The sequence below is a fragment of the Trichosurus vulpecula genome, chromosome 8, assembly GCF_011100635.1.
Source record: "Trichosurus vulpecula isolate mTriVul1 chromosome 8, mTriVul1.pri, whole genome shotgun sequence".
Lineage (NCBI taxonomy): Eukaryota > Metazoa > Chordata > Mammalia > Diprotodontia > Phalangeridae > Trichosurus > Trichosurus vulpecula.
This window is the reverse complement of record NC_050580.1, coordinates 235,904,078-235,921,693: the sequence shown is the minus strand read 5'-3', so window position 1 is coordinate 235,921,693 and position 17,616 is coordinate 235,904,078. Positions and strand designations below refer to the sequence as shown.

General features: G+C 40.0%; 1 protein-coding gene across 1 annotated transcript; it reads right to left on the bottom strand.

Annotated features, from left to right (window-relative positions):
• Positions 1–224: 224 nt before the first annotated feature.
• On the bottom strand, positions 225–16,651 carry LOC118829882 (neurexin-3-like). The gene is made up of 4 exons (XM_036736721.1): positions 16,639–16,651; positions 7,377–7,678; positions 947–1,108; positions 225–236 (listed from the first exon to the last, which is right to left on the bottom strand). Exons 1-4 carry the CDS (start codon positions 16,649–16,651, stop codon positions 225–227), a joined length of 489 nt encoding a protein of 162 aa, XP_036592616.1.
• Between the last annotated feature and the right edge of the window lie 965 nt (positions 16,652–17,616).

The following is a 17,616-nucleotide window of genomic DNA, read 5'->3' as shown; positions in this document are numbered from 1 at the left end:
CCAATGTCAAATCAAATCAAATGTCCATAAATATTGATTATTGGAGTCATTTTCATGGGATAAGTAGTATATTCTAAGGTATCAATGGTTTCTCTAGAGAAACTGACATGGTTCTTCAATGTAATGGGGCTTAGTTCAGGATAGATCAAATGTAGGTTATGAGCTCCTCACCAACATTGTGTTGATGCCAGTGGTATTCTATGTAAGTACTTTTCTAACTCAAGTTAACACAGAATCTATGAATCAAAAATGGACCACAGAGATTTTGTTCACACTTAACAAAGAAGCATTACTTCTCTTAATGTAATCCCAACACCTGGACTCGAAATGTCAGATTAGTATGCCCACTGCCTTTCTTTGGTTGTTGCCTTTCAAAAGAATGTCTTCAATTCTTAATCTTGAAATACAATGATTCTCTCTCAACTTAGAACACAACAGGAAGCTTATTTGGCAAGAAGTAAGCTTAGGAAAGAATCCTCTCCCTCACTCTTGATAGGATATGTGTCTGGTTTGGCCAAGAATCTTAGTTGTCTATATGCCTAAGGACACATCTATAATCACATTTATCAGCAGAATCACTAGCTGCCAAAGAGAGAATGATAATATTTAATGCTTGTTTAGTAGGCATTACCAAGAGTATACATATACATTACTGCATTTAATCTTAATGCCAATCCTATGTGGAGAACAGGCAGGTGTCATTATGTTCCTTTTACAAATGAAGAAGAAATTAAGTGATTTGTCCTGGGTCCCAGAGCTAGATAAGATGGAACTAGAACTCATGTTGTCCTCTTTTTCTTTGGTTATTCTTTCCATTACAATCAGCAGTTCCCCAAAGGAGGTCAAAGACTAGACCCAGAGAAATATTCTATAATGATGAGATATTTTTTCTTCTTAGACAGCCATACAACAAGACAATAAAACCCAGATTTTTAAAAAAAATTACCTCTTTGAGGCAGCCCATGAAGTTGTTGCTGACAGGTGAGCCTGGTAGGTCGGCAGTACTCGGGCTCCCTCCCACATAAAAGAAGTCATCTGAGCCCAGCATCGTGTAGTCCTCTTGTGTATAGCCTGTTGTGGTGAGGATTCCGTCCACTGAAATTGTCACCTATTTGAGGGATAAAAGGGGAAAAAAAGAAAATCCCAGCAATGACCTTACAGTCTAGTGAAGGACATAGTGCTGTCCCTACCTTTCTCATCACTTTTCTTAAAGGTTTGGTGAGGAGTCTGGTTTTGGTATGTTCAGCCAAGTTCCATTTTCTGGTCTGCCTTCCTTCCCAGGATTAAATCTCTAATTTTCCTTTCCTTAACCTTTGGGTTCTTTGCTGTTATTACCAGGCTGAGCTCTTGTTCAGCTTTGTTGGGCACCCTTTCTTCAGGCAGGCTAGAAAATGGAACATCATCAAAGACATCCCTTGTCTCAGGTCATTGTTAAAATGATTATCCGTTTTTTAAGAAATTATTGTTATTTATGGTGGTTAGTGGCAAAAATGGCAAAGGAAACATTTCAACAATGGGGTTTGGTTTGGGTTAGTTTGGGGTTTTCTGTTTGTGTGTTTTTTTGGCTCACAGCACGCTGACGAACATGCATTCAGGGAAAGGAAGGGAGAAAAGTCTCACTTTTGAAATATGTTATGGATGATGCATGCCATGGACTGCCCCAGGATGTCAACCCCTGCCCTCCCACAGCTATTGTCATCTTCTCCACCACCACCACCACCACCACCACCACCACCACCACAAGAAAAAGAAAAAGAAAAAGAACCCCAAACAAAAAGCTGAACTTGTAACAAAGAAAATAGTGAGGGGGCAAACCACTAAAATAAAAAAGAAAGAAAGAAGTGATGCCTCCCAAAAGAATAGAGAGTGCCCTCACACCCAAAATTTGTGAGAAGCAGTGGATAGAAAGAGAAAATGGATATCGCAAAGCGTGCACACACCATACTCTGACACGCCCATGCTAAAATTATCTGGAGCCAAGAGAGGAAGAAGAGAGATGAGGGATGGGGAGGCAGAGGAGAAAGTTAAATGAAAGAAAGATTCATTTCACACTTGCATGCACTAAGCAAAATGAAGAACAAAATGGGAACAAAAACTCAAAACAACAAAAAAAGATACCCTTCCCCCTTCCTGCCCTCTTGCCAAAAAAAAAAATCAATCCCAACCCCTAAATATATGAAGAATGTGAAGAAAATGAGGGAGGATTAGAAGAAAGATAGAAGAAGAAAGTGAAATGAAGTTTACTGTTAAGAAGTTGTTAGTGACTAGGAAGAAGATGAAGGAAACAAATGGTGATGCTGGTGGTGAAATCACGAGACAGGAACATGCCATGCAGAGACTGAGTGGGGTAGGGGTGGGGAGGGAGACACAATTGCAGAGATCCTTTTGGCCACCATAGGGGAGAAAGGTGAAAGAAGGGAATGGTATCTTGGGAGGAACAGGAAGGAGAGAGACAACTTCCCTAATCAGTTCACCTATGGCAGCCATTGCCATGTAAAGGGGGTGGGGTTAGGGTGGGGGATAAAGAGTAGGGAAGAGGAGAAAAGAAGATAGATGAAGAGATAAAGAAAGAAAAGAGGCATCAACCATAATAAATTTTAGGCTCTAGTGTACTTCTGAGCTAATCCTTTAAGATGAAAAGAAAAGAAAGAGAAAGAAAAAGGAAAAGGAAAGGGGGAAGGAAAGGAAAGGGGGAAGGAAAGGAAAGGGGGAAGGAAAGGAAAGGAAAGGAAAGGAAAGGAAAGGAAAGGAAAGGAAAGGAAAGGAAAGGAAAGGAAAGGAAAGGAAAGGAAAGGAAAGGAAAGGAAAGGAAAGGAAAGGAAAGGAAAGGAAAGGAAAGGAAAGGAAAGGAAAGGAAAGGAAAGGAAAGGAAAGGAAAGGAAAGGAAAGGAGCAAGGGAAGGAGCAAGGGAAGAGGGAAGGGAAGGGAAGGGAAGGGAAGGGAAGGGAAGGGAAGGGAAGGGAAGGGAAGGGAAGGGAAGGGAAGGGAAGGGAAGGGAAGGAAGGGAAGGGAAGGGAAGGAAGGGAAAGAAAGGAAGCTAAACTGGAAACACTCATTTTTTTAAAAAATCTCTTGTGAAAAATAAAGAGAAAAAAAGTAGAAAAAACAGATTCCCCATTCCACCCCCAAATAAACTAAGTCCCATTTCCAGAACAGTGATGTTCTTCTTCAGTTTGTTTTTGTAAAGAAAAGGTAAAATATTTGTAAAAGGTGTTTTTAACTTAACAGAAATAAAAGAAGTATAAAGAGGACGAAAGGGGAGTTCAGGGAGGAAAAGGGGGGTAACACACGGCAAACCCAAAATAAGAGACAATAAGAATGATATCTACCAGACAATGTAGTTTGTTTACCATAGCGTGTCCAATGCCTGAGTGCTTTGCGGAAAAGGGGGAAGAAAGGAAATTAAAAAATTGTGAACAGAACGATTGTTAATTAAAAAAACTAAAAACAAAGATGAGTCGTTAGGGTGTTAGTACATTAGTCGGTTAGTAAAATGACACATTGCATGAATGATCTCGTGTTAGTCTTTCAAAAAAAGGCACCCAACACAGAAAGAGAGAGAGAGAGGGGAAGACAATGTGAGCAGGACTCTACGGGAAACTGTCACCTTGGGCACAGAAGAGAGAGAAGCTGCATTCCTCCCTGCTGGCCTCCATTTCCCTCTTTTTTTTTCCTTCTGAACACCATTCCTTTGTCCAAATTTATTCCAGTTAAAATTGGCATAATACTTACTTTCCAGGACTTCTTGAGAGAAAAAGCTGCCCCTTTTCCCATTCCCACCCCCTAACACACTTGCACTGTAAGAAAAGACTCCATTAAGTTAATGTGTAAGACACTCAAATATATGTATCTAGGTGGATGTTTCCAAGAAGCCAATATGTTTGGGACATCCTTCTCCCCTTGATTAAGAGCTTAGAAAGAACTCAATCTCACGTGTTTTACCTACTTAGTTTTACCATTCTAAGTACTCTAGGATTGTACGTAGGTGTGAAGTCTGCTCCCTTGATTTTTGGAGACATTGAAACTTTGGAGGAGTAAGTACAACACAGCTTTCTTTATCATACCATTTCATTAAGAACTCACCATGAAGCTTGCAATTGTCTTCACTGCCCACTATAGGGCAGAACTGGTTTATCAGCCATTGGACCAAAATGACATCTGCTGGATTCCAACCCTTGCCCGTCTTGGCCCAAAGTCCCTCTGCCTTTAACAGGGTTTTCCAGTTGCTTTGATTTTTTAAAAATGTCTTTTGAGATGTGCAGAGTGTGTACCAGGAAGGTTAAATATTACCCAAAGAGCTCTAAAATGCAATCTCTTAATGGATTGGATCAGCTCCATTTGCTGCTAATAAAATAAATGCTTGTTGGATTGGATTGGATTGCTAAACGGCCAACAGAGCCTTGAGCTGGGAGGCTGGTATTACCACTTTGACTTATGTGGTTTGGGCAATTTGGGGACACATAGGTAAAGCAACCCTTATGGTCATGGGACCAAGTTGCATGGTCTCAACCATAAGGGGGCAAGGTCTGTGAAAGACAGCCAGCGTTTAAAGACCCAGCCCAGGGTTCTATACTGCTTCCTTGGATTGGAAACATAAGTAGTACCTGATCTTGGCTCTGTCTTTACCTAAAGACAGAACTATGAATCAGGGACTAACCCAAAGGCATCTAAAAACAAAAGAAAAATTTGAGAACACTAGCATTAGCAAGGAATGCCTTGGAGAAACTGAAAGTGATCTTTCAGCTCCCTCAAATAGATTGTTTGCTGGGAAAGTAATTTAATCTTCCTGATAAAAATCAGAAAGGTTGCTATTATCTAGCTATTAAATATTTAGGAATGCACCCATCACCTGCTAAGAGAGGAAAATGGGAGATTCCCAAGTCTCCACACTAATCCTTGGAAAGATACTTTAAAAAATGACCTTTTAAAAATTCGGAACAAATACATTTGGATTACTTAGTGTTAAATGATCACATTTTAAAAATCAACTCTTTGCTTCCCCAATATCTCCATCTCTTCTGAAAAAATGCTTTTGGCCACACAGATATAGTCAGAAGTTCAATGAAGCAGGACTGTTTTGGGTACACTTTCCCCATGAGAGTTGAACATTCCTTCTGCCAAGAGATACAAAAAATTCAAACAGCTCCTCCAAGAGATTTCACTGGAGTGAGAGCAGTGAAAAGATGCTCATTCCATTTTTACTTAAATGAATCCCTGGCATTGGGCAGAGGCAAAGTCACCTTCAAGGCATAATGCACAGTCCTGTGAATTATATGGATGTCACAGTGAATGTAGCACCTAGACACAGATGAGATCATAATCCTTATGGAACATAAGGTGTTTTGCATATTTAGCCACCCTATATGGCTGGAAAGTATTGTAATCACCATTTCACAGATGAGAACCATAATACAAAAGGTTAAGTAAGTGACTTGCCCAAGGTCACAGAGGGAGATTCAGTGTAAGGCTGATGACAGAACCCCAGAGGCCAAACTTCATGTCTTCAGACAAGGCTGGGTCTAACTTAAGTGGGTTCCAAGGCTGGCATCAATCAACTAAAATAACAGCCCAACCAGAGCTAGTTTTTCTCAGCATTAGTTACTTCTGTGTCTAAAGGATGATTTCATTTTAAGAGCATTTATTTCTTAAACTTATTTTTATTACAAATGAAGCTAACTCCATTTTGTCTTAATTAAAAATTTACCAGCAGACTGCAAGACTATACCAGGTGAAATATTAGAGTATACAGAAAAAAAACCACTTGTTTGGTTAATGAGGATCATGAAATTGTTTCTACTCCTAATAGAAAACCACTAGCTCATTGCTAGCCAAATACCTCAAGGGTGTTATTGTGTATCTGCCAGTCAAAGCTATCAGCCAAAGCAGGAAAAAAAGGTCATGTGTCCACTTTCCAGCCTGATCACTGCAGTTCAAGAGTCCCTAATATTTTAGAAAATGGGAATTTTATATGAGTTCTCTTAGCTACTGAGGTCTTACCCAGAAAAAAAAAATAAATCAATAAAATTTAAGAAAGCATCAACATTAGAGGTCCTTGACCTCAGAGGAAAATCAAAGAGTAGTGATTCCAAAATGGATTATCTAAGTACAATAAAATTATTAGAGGCTGTTAGTTTTATGTCGTGCTTGGCCCTTTCACCACAAATGGAATAGAGTCCCAAAGGATGCTTACCTGGCATTCCTTGACCTGAGAAGGGACATTAGGAGTACTGTATAAATTTTTGTCATTCATTCAGCAATATATATTGCTTCTTTATCAGCCAGTAAACATATGCAAATTTCTGTCAGTGCCCTTGTCTACATGTTAAATTAGTGAGACACTAAATCCATCAAGATAACTTGACAGTCCATTTTGGGGGCACTCACTTAATGTTTACTGATTAATAAGGCATCAATGATGCGTCCCATCTGAGTTAAATGACAAATTCACAAACAGTTAAAAAAAAAAAACCTCCAGCTTGCAACATGAAAATACAGATGTCAGGATATCCACTGACCTTGACTGGAGATAAATTTCATTTATCGACATAGAGGGATAAGTTTTTATTAGAAATGAAAACAGTTTCCCTCTGATCGGGCTCTCCAGCTAAGAGTGTTATCACCTGACGGAGTTGCCTGGCTTAGAATAGGCAAGCGATGGGAGTTCCCCAGCACGGACAGAACCAGGAAAAGCTGCTCCAAAGTTGACTTTTTAAATTGGGTCCTTCCACTTTGCAGGCCTCCCAGACAACTGAAGAGTCTCGTAGCCAGAGACATGAGCAATAAAGTAGGACCACGGCACCAAAGAACAGAGAAACAGAGGAATTCAGAGAGATTCTGGCCAATCAATTTCAAGGCTAAAGGTCAAAAGGAAATAAATCAAAGAAAAAGGAAGAGGAAAGGAAGACTTTGGGGAGGTAAGTTAAAATCATGACATCATGGCAATGATTAACTTAATTGAAAAGGAAAACAGAAACCAAAAAAATGAAGAAAAATTCCCAAGCAGCAACATAACACTCTGTTCCTAATTGAATTTAACAATAATATTACTGATAAGAATCCAATGTAATTAAGAAAATGATTTTTAAAGAAAAGCATAGCAAAAGGAGATGAAAGTATTTTTAAGTTTTATCATCTATTCAACGGAATTTCTTTTCTTAAATAATGAGTGAAAAAATGGGAATTGAACTATGGAAAGAAGTATACCTCAACCATTTTTCTTGTGTGATCTTGAAGAAGGGGAGATGTTAGCATACGTCTATAAACTTGATTGGCATTCCTACACCCTCTCCGCCTTCCCCATCATCTGACCCACAATCTTCTACCTCAACTGACCTAAGAAGAATGCGTTCCTGGCATTTTCTCCCTTTCACCATTACCTGCCGAAGGTTGCGGGTCACTTTGACATCGTGCCAGGCGTTGTCATTGAACTTGCCATTCACGGGTTCCACAATGGCCTCAAAGGCCCCTGACCCGAGGTTAATGACTAAGGAGACCGCACCATCTTTCAGCGCCAGGTTGACATAGTCAGCCGATTTGCCCGTGTGCAGGATGAGCCCATTACGCTGCCACGTCTTAAAGGAAAGGGTGATCTCGTCGCTGCTGCTCTGGATCGGGTTCTGAGACAGGTCGTAGCACAGGTACTCGGAGCCCCGGAAGGTGGCCACATTCTCATCTCGTGCTGCAAGGCAGAGAAAGAAAGGCAATAGAGTTAGTACTTGGATAGCTGAGTTCAAATCTGCTGCAGGTGCCAAAAAAAAGAGTTTACTCAGAAGACATCTATAGCCCAATAATAACAATTTACCTCTCCCCCAATTGCTGAATGTAACACTCAACTGCAATATTAGAAAGCCAGAAACCAATTTTAGTGTTCATCCATCGAAACAGACGACACATTCAATGGGTTGTGAGGTAGGGAATTCTGAACATTTAAGTCCCATAAGACAGATAAAGGTGGGCAGAGAGGGGAAATCCAACACATTAAAAAGTATGTTGATCTCCCATGTCCATTTAAATTTTGTATTCCTACATGGGAGAAGGTGTTTATAGCCAAAAATTAATCATATTTGTTTTGCCACTGACTTGTAATTACTATCCAATGCTTCAGCTTTCCTCATTTGTATAAGGAGCTGGAATGGTGTGTTTGAGCTTTTATCTCTCTTGATACATGGTAAATAAGCGCATTGATCAATTACGTTACATTGGGCTAAAACAAAACATTTTTCACTATTATAAAGAGCTTCCCATCACCAAGATGACGGCAAGATGTAGAACTCATGATTCTACTTATTTAACAACCAGATTACTTATTTTCCCATTCTGTGCACAAATTAAGTTAACAACAGGTCTACTTTCCACATGCCAATACACGAAGGATCTGTGATTGAAGCTTCCTTTCTCAAATCAAATCACATACAACTTATCTATAACTTGCTAGAATGTAGACCCCTTGAGAATAGTGATTATTTCATTCTTTGTGTTTATAGACTTCATGTCTAGTACATAGTAACTGAGCACATTCCCTGGCACATAGTACATGTATCGTAAATACTCTATTTCTCTATTATAAATGTTTTTTGATTTATCAATAGTAGATTACTGAGGCCTATGGTGTTGCTTGAGGCACACAGAGGTTGTGCTTTGTCTAGGATCAGTTAGTAAGCACAAGAGTCAAAATTTGAATCTAACCCTAATTCCACCCCCAACATTGTATCCATAATGGAATACACTATTCATTTTCCATAAAATAACTTTATATAAATAGCCAATTTTGTAGAGGGGATTTTTTTCTAGGCATGGCTTTGAGTGGATGACCAGTGAGGTTCCCTTGTGCTACCTACGCCGTATGTAGGGCATGTAGGTGAATCAGTGCATAGGGCACTGAGCCTGGAGTCAGGAAGACCTGAATTCAAATGTGGCCTCAGATACTTAATAGCTCTGTGACCCTGGGCAAATCACTTGGTCCTGTTTGCCCCAGTTCCATCATCTGTAAAATGAGCTGGAAAAGGAATTGGCAAACAACTCCAGTATCTGTGCCAAGAAAACTTCAAATGGGATCATGAAAGGTTGGGCACAATTGAACAACAAAACAAGCTTAGGTGAGGGAAAAACAAACATGACATCATTTTAAAATTAATATTCTACCATTCTCCTTGATGAAAACTTGACAATGAACAGTGATACCTTTCAGAAATTAAGTTGGGAAATGAATACAAAACAAGTCAGGAGAGATATGATAGGAACACAACGTCTTAACAATGAGTCTACTTTAAAAAGTTACAAACATGTCTTTCTATGTTTGGTCATAAAATCTCCTCCATGTGTTAAAATCGAGTTGGATTTAAAAATTTAAAGGTAATGATAATCCAGAATTGATGGTGATGAATCCAAAGCACTTATCATTATTAAGCTATCTTCCCAGGTCATAGATATTAGAAGTACTAAATGCACAGTCAGCAGCCACCTATGTGTAGGATAGTTTATTTGTGTACACATATGCTCTCTGTGGTTCTTAGCTTGCATCCCTGGAGCAACGAGGAGGGTATTAGTCATCTTCCTTGGGTCCATTTGAGGGGCACATATAAGTGAAATCATTGAATCTTCTTAGGAGTAAGGATCCCTTTCATCTTCTCCACCCCCCCCCCCAATTTCCTCATCATTCCCTGGAATTTCAGAGTTACAAGCAACCTCAGCATTCACCTAGTATAAATCATATCTAAAAAAGAATACCTACAATCACACACTTGAAAAGTGATCTTCCAACTGTTCCATAAAGACTTGCAATGAAAGCTAACCAATTACCTCCCACACATCAAGAGAACCCATTCTGCTGTTAGATAGTCCTAATAATTATTGGAAGGTTTTTTCTTTACATTGTCTTTTTTACAACTTCCTTTCATTACTCCTAGTCTAACTTTCCAGGGCCAAATAATCCACAACAACCTTTCAAGTAATTGAAAGCAGCTATTAGGACCCCGCCAAGAAAGAAAAAGAAAAAAAAAACTTTTTCTTCTTCCTCCAAGTTAGTTGGACCTGTGATGGACATGTGGCCAATACTACTGACATGACTGATGGACAACTATGTAACCTGGAAGAGCTTGCTTTTAAAAAATTTTCATCCTGTGTGTCCTGATGTAAAAGGAAAGAAGAATGAAACACCCACTCTCCCCTCTATATGTCCAATATTTCCTATCACCAACCATGTATCCTTTTTGAATCATCTCAGAAGAATCAGTGTTCTTCACCCTTAGAAAGGGATGAGGTTGCAGGTAAATTAGTGGAAGGGGTCATGCAGGAAGGGGGTTGGAATAAAATTGACCCTGCTTCGGCATCAGTGACAGCTTGTAATAGTTATGGGCTAGTATATGGGCTGAGTATGGACTGGGTGTGGGTTGTCTTGAGATGGATAATTAACTGGACTGACAAAGGACTCTTTAGCTGTAGGTACTGTTTATTGACCAATAACTAAAAATCAATTGCCCTGAAAGATTTGGCACTGATTTTCATTAGTCAATAATGCAACTACAGTAAGTTTGGGTTCCCCAGTGGAGCCTTGAACCCAATGGGATGTGACCAGGTTGTTAAATAAGAAGTTGGGCCTGAGGTGGAAAAAGGATGGAAATCAAAAGTGTGAGGGATGGGAGCTCTGGTAGCATACTCCAACCAGAGATGTGCTCACAGAAGAATCCATTTCACATCATTGCTGTGAAGAAGCCATCAGAGGCGCCTCATTAACCAAAAGAAGTTACCAGCAATGCAACTTCAGATGTGCCATTTTCTCCCTAGCAACATGAGGTAAACAAGGGGGAGGGTTCTTTACTCTCTGGCCAAGTTACAGCCATGCACCTATTCTCTCTGGCTTATTAACCATAGCCAAGAACTGTTAAGCTCAGCTCCTTATCAGTCATCACAGCCCTCATTGAAGCACTTAAGGAAAATAAATTATACTTCCTATCTTCAGGAAGTAGGACAAGTCACCCCTCCTTTTTTTTCTCTTCATAATAGCACCACCTTTCTCCCGGTAACCCAGGCTCAAAATGCCCACAACATGATTCTTTCTCCCTTGCCTCCCACATCCAATAAATTGTCAAGTCCTATTAAGCCGACCACAGCAATATTTCTCACCCTGTCCCTTTCCGTTTTCATTGCCATTACTATCCTAAATCATGTTTCTCATGACCTCTGGCCCGGATTATTCAATCATCTTCTGACTTGTCTCCTTGCCCCCAATTTCTCCCTCTTTCAATCTTGCATACTACTTCCAAATTAGTCTCTGGGTTACAGAGAAATGACTTCAGAGGTCATAGAATCACAGATTTAGAGTTGTAAGGGATCTCAAATATCATCTAATTGAAGCACCTCATTTTATAGCTGAGGAAACTGAGGCCCAGGGAAATTAAATCCAAGGCCATATAAGTAATAAGCTTCAGAGGCAGAATCTGAACCCTGGCCCTCTGAATCTAAAATAAGCATACTTCCTGCTGTACCATATGCCCCAGTTTTAGAGTTACGGGTGCTAGGTTCAGATCCTCATACAGGTATCCTACAAGATTGGGGGAAAAATGTCTGCTCACAGCTCCCCTTTGGTCAAAACATGTTCAGATGTCCCCTTGATCTAAAAAGTACAAATTCTTCTGCCTGGCATTTAATTCTCTTCACAATTTGATCTAGACATCTTCTACCCCCTCTATTTATCATTCTTACCCTTTATACTGAAGGATACTTTCTATCTACAGAAGATGTAATTTGAGCTGGATGTGAAAGTAAGCCAGGGAAGCCAGGAGAGCATTCCAGGCATTGGAGAAGGCCAGTGAAAAAACAAAGTGAAAAGTCAAAAGATAGAGTTTCACGTTCAAGGTGTAGCAAGTAGACCAGTGTAGATAAATCACAGAGTTTGTAAAATCTAGAAAAGCACAAGGAGACTAGAAAGGTAGGAAGGAGCCACTGCATGAAGAGCATTAAAAACCAAATGGAACATTTAATATGTGATCCTGGAAATAAAAGAGAAATGCTGGGGTTTATTACATAAGGGCAGGGGAGTGACCTGGTTAGAGCTACACTTTAGGAAAACCTTTTTGGAAGCCAAATGTAAGACAGCTTGGGTTGGGAAGAGGCTTGAAGCGGGGAGACCAGTGAGGCAGCTGTTAGTGGTAGTTCAGGCATGAAGTGATTGAGGTCCACACCCAAGGGTGGCTGTGTAAGTAGAGAAGGGGATGTAGACAAGAAATGTTGTGAAGGTAGGAATAAGGCTTGACCTCTGATTGAACACAACTGCAAGTGAAGAGTCAAGGATGGCACCAAGATTGTAAGCCTGGGTAACTAGAAGAATGACCGTGCCCTCAACAGTAATAAAAAAAGTGGACAAGAGGCATATATTTGTGTGTGGGGGGAGATAATCTGATTCTGAAACTTTCTGTATTCCCATCATCCAGAAGTGAGCCTTCTTTCCAAATTAACCATAGCACTTTGTACCTCCCATTATATTTTTCACATCTTACCTGATCTGTAGTTTATTTCTTTCAAGTCTTATTTCCCCCAACCAGACTGTCAATTTCATGACAGCAGAGACTATATCCTATATCTTCCCTTTTTTCCTATCCCTCCCAGTGTTGAGCATGGTCCCTTGAACATAAAATTTGCTGAATTGAGACCTGAAGGTGACTAATCAAACGCAATCATCCTTGCTAAGCATTTTCTCACAGCCTCAGATTTCCGAAGGGCCGCATACATGATCAGCAGCCACCTCTGTGATTACGTGTGTGGTCCTTGGTTCAACATATGGTGCCTTATTGGGCATATTCTATAAACATGCAAATCAAACCTTACAGGCCCACTCAATTAAGATAACTGGGTAGGAAAAGAGCACTCTTAAAGATAAGTCTAAATTAATCACAGAGTACACTTCTAAAGGAGAAATGTTTGACACAGGGTAATAGGATACGCAGCAGCTACTTAGCATGCTAAAGAGTGCTTAATGTTTTATGCTTGAATATTAATTTACCTAGAGGCCACTACAGTATAATGAGTGGAGCGTGAGGGTTGAAGCCAGGAAGACCTGGGTTCAAATCCAGCTGCTGATACTCAGTTGCCGTGTGACTCTGGAGAAATCTCTTAACCACTATATTTCACTAGGACTTATCTACTAAGTCAGAGCAGGGTAGTAATCTACATTCATGGAGGGATTTCTCACACAAAGATTCCCCCATCCAGGTGACATCATAGCTCTTTTATATAGTTCTATACATTCATTCACATCAAAGAATCCTACTCAATTCAAGCTGGAAACACAACCCTGGAGAGACTGATCCTAGTTCAAAACTATGTCTTCTTTGCTTGGAGTTCATTATAATCATACAATGTTAAAGACAGAGGGAAACATTGGAGATTGTCTGGCCCAACGCTTTCATTTTAGCAGTGACAGTGCTAATGCACAGGAAGCTTAAATCACTTGCCCAAGGACATACAGCTTGTCAGCGGCAGGAACTGAAGGAAGTTAAGCTGTTCTCAAATTATTAGCTCATTCACTTTGAAGAATAACGATATGCTTTCCCAGTTCCTCCCATTTCATGCACACTTTAGGCTGATGATGTAATACTCACTACTATACTATCCAAAAGTCCTGCAGAGCTCTGGAGAGCTTTCGAGGTCAGCTACAGAACATTCAGATCTCAAAGGAGCTGAACAGGTAATAAATACATTGTACTCATATGAATACTATTTCTTGACTCTCTCTCTTGACCTCACCCTTGGATTACCTCTCCGCTCCTTCCTCCCCTCTCCTACTCAGACGATGTATAACTTGTTCCTGTGGAGTGAAGAAATCATGAAATGACATTGGTATGGAGGAGAGAATACAGCAAAAAATAAAACAAGAAATAAAAGGGAAGTGAGAAGATGCTTATGTAAATCATATGCATATTTATGTTAATGTTGATGCAATTAGACCAGGGAAGATTCTATATAGCCAAGTGTTACCCTATGCAAATATCTAGTGAAGACTGCTTCCCTAGTTCTGCCATCCCCAACTTCCCAAGCTCTCAGTTCGATAATGAATCTGCTTCCTTATCTCAGAGTTGGTTGACAAAAATACCACTTCTCCATCTGTCTTACCCTTCCCTTATGTCAAAGGCCAATAAATTGTTGAAAGCCTCAGTCTGAATCACATATAAGATAATCAGAATCATCTCACAGATGGCTTAGGGGACTCTTCAAGAGAAAAGAATTTTGGCCTAGGCTAACAGGGGAAAAATCTAGTGGGGAAAAATAAATCCCATGAGACTTGTGCCTATACAAGCATTGCATTAGGTTGCCCAGACTCGGAAAGAGGAGAGCAGGCAGGGCACATTGCCATAGTCCTCTCCTTTGCTACAGCAGACCTAGAAATACATCAGTTTGTCAGCCCCTAAGAACCTGCTGATGGGAGTAGGGTGAGGAGCCAGAAGCTCCATCTGAGGAACAGCAGATGCTCTACTTAAGGATACACTCAGCAAGTTCTAGATCAAGTTCTAGACTGACAATCTCAGAGTGGGGAAATGGTGAATTCATTCCCAAGGAGATGCAAAAATCTCCATGCAAATTGTGACCATTATTTGTGTGAGTTGTTAACAGGGACATGATTACTGCTACTCATTTCCTTTGTGTATTACTTTGCTATTTTGTCTTAATTATTTTTTTTTGCCTAGACCTGTGATTTCATTAGTAGAAGGAACTCCCAGTGAGGAAACTCCCTCTACCGACACAGATCACCAACTATTCTGCAACTTGTTCTTAGGGAGTTGCCTCAGAGTGCCAAGAGATTAAGTGACTTGCTCAGAGTAACAGATAGCATATGTTAGAAGCAGGACTCAAACCCAGGTCTTCTGGACTCTGAGGTTGGCTGTCAATCCACCATGTCTCTCCAATTAAACAATCAATTTTGAAGAAAAGAAGTAAAGCCTTATTCCATCCATGGAACTTGCACATTGGAAGTACTTGCTGCCCCTACAGCCTCTCCTTGTGATTGGATGGCTCCTCTTAGACCGTCCTCTTAAGGAGGTAGCCTAGACTAGCCATGATTCCTTCATCTCCAGGCTATTGTCTAGACTTTCTCTACCATGTCCCTGCCACAGGTACCTTTGTCTCCCCAACCCCTTTTATGTGTGGTCTTCCTCCATTAAAATCTAAGCTCCTTGAGGGCAGGGACTATCTTTTTTCCCTGTTTTTGTACTCCACCATGCTTAGCCCAGTGTCTGGCACATAGTAGAAACTTAATAAATTCTTGTTGACTGAAGGAAAAAATAAGAAAAATATAGGATTTAGAGATGGAAGATACTATATTGATCATCTTTTTCAGAACAGTCAATTTATAGTCAATCAAAACTAAGATCCACGGGGGTTGTGATTTGTCCAAGGTCACACAGGTTAAAATTAGAGCTTCAATGAAATGACAAATGCATCATCCAATTCATGTGCTCTTGTGACCCACAGCAAAAAGAGGTGGAACTAATTCATCTAGCAGCCTATTGCAATAACTGCCCTTCCTCTCTTTCTCTACTGAGGGCCCTGATGTTTTCTTATCACCTTGGAGGTGACTTGGTCTATAGCTAGCTATCAATAGGCCTAACTAAATGTGACAGTCCAAATAGTTGCAGCAATGCATTTTTAAGACCAATGAAAATCTCAAGACTATTTAAAATCATGCAAAGTCTGTTTCTGAGACTCTGGCTACGTTTAAGCCTCAAAAGAACAGGGAGACAATGCAGTCACCTTGTATGGTTACAAGCTAAATAGATGGGGAAAATGAATGCAGAGAATTATGTAACAGCATAAAGCAGCTTAGCATTCTGTTACTACTTGGCAACCCAGAAGCATTGACTTAGCTAATGGCTGTTTAGATGCATATAAATTATATCACCCTGAAGTTTACAATCTATTCCATAAGTGTTAAAATAAAATGTTATTCTCCTTGCAAGAAAAACATAGCTAAACTATATGTACACCAGTCTCTTTCACATTATTTGTAAGTATCTGATGGATTAAATAGTGCATGGTATGTGGCCTTAGAAAAAGCAGGATATTAAATTCAGTTTACATATATATGTAAAATACTGGCATTTCAAATGACTTGGTAATGTAAATACTGATGCACTCATGGTACTAAGGAGGATTTATTCAATTCAGCATACCAAAAAAAAAAAAGCCTAGCCATTAATACAGTAGAATACTGTATTTTGAGTCAGTGAAACTGGGTTCAAATTCTGGCTTTATCAATCAATACCTGTGTGACCGTGGGCAAGTTGCTTAATCTCTCTGGGCCTCAGGTCTCTCTTCTATAAAATGAGAAGATTGGACCCAATGTCTTGTAAGACCCATTTGAGCTTTCACTCATTGACCTCTGTCTTTATGAGAAACTTCAAAACATGTGAAAACATTTCCCTTCATTAATGCTTGCCATGCTCTTCCACCAAAGAAGGGTGAGAAAGAAGTCACCAATGGGCTTCCTGGAGCCTTTAATGGCTGTGAAGATGGTACAGCGTCCCATGGTGACCTGGGGAGTTTCATTTTGTGGAAGTCATTGTCCGTCCCCTCCAATAAATCAAGGAGTACTTATTAAGCACCTACTCTGTGTTTGGGGATAACAAAAATGAAACAATCCCTACTTACAATGAGCATCCATGCGGTACATATAAATGCATAGAGAGCATAAATATAAAGTGAATAAATACAATATATCAAAAGGAGTTGAATGCCATGTAGTTTGGGGAAAGGGACACTGGTAGTTAGAGGGATCATGAAAAGCTCTAAGAGGTGGCTTAAGCATTCCAGAAAGAAAACCCTAGCCATATTCTATGGGCTCATTAATTAGCACACTGAGTGTCATACAAATGCATGATATCATCTATGTTGCTATTGAGTTGTTTAAATTGTGTCTGATTCTGTGACCCCATTTGAGGTTTTCTTAGCATTGATACTTGGAATACTTTGCATTTCCTCCTCTGGTTCATTTAACAGATGAGGAAACTGAGGCAATTTGCTCAGGGTCACACAGGTAGTAAGTGTCTGAGGCCAGATTTGAACTCAGATCCTCCTGACTCCCAACACGCGCACGCACACACACACACACACACACACACACACACACTCCCTAGACCCATCCATAATGTCCAGGGGAGTGCTTAGTACACATCTGTGATTCCGAGACTTTTGTGAGAGTAAAAGGAAATGCAAAATAATTATTTTTTTCTCAAAGTTCCTGCTTTAGTACCACCTCACTGGACAGGATCCTGGGTTCTCGGATGCTATGCCCACAGAGCAAAAACTTTTGCAAGCCTTGCTTGCCAAGCTAAAAAAAAGCAACTTGCCTTTTATCCTAATAGAAATAAGAAGCCTCTAGAAATTATTAAAATAGAGTATGACATAATCAGACATGTGGTTTGAGAATTTTAATTGCTCAGTTGGCTAGAGGATGGATTAGAGAGGGAAGAGACTGAAGACAGGGAGGTCAATTAAAAGGCTACTATAATAGTTCAGGAAAGAGGTTGTGGGAACCTGTGCTAGTAGGGAGAGAAGGGGAAAGATGTGAGAGTTACTACAAAGGTAGGACCGATAAGACATGGCGATTGATTAGGTATGAGAGGAGAA

What these genes read in the sequence shown, in the direction of transcription:
- LOC118829882 (XM_036736721.1), bottom strand. An exon ending in TGACCCGCAACCTTCGGCAG is followed by an intron (nt 1,109 to 7,376) that starts GTAATGGTGAAA and finishes TCCCTCAAATAG; the next exon opens with GTGACAATTTCAGTGGACGG.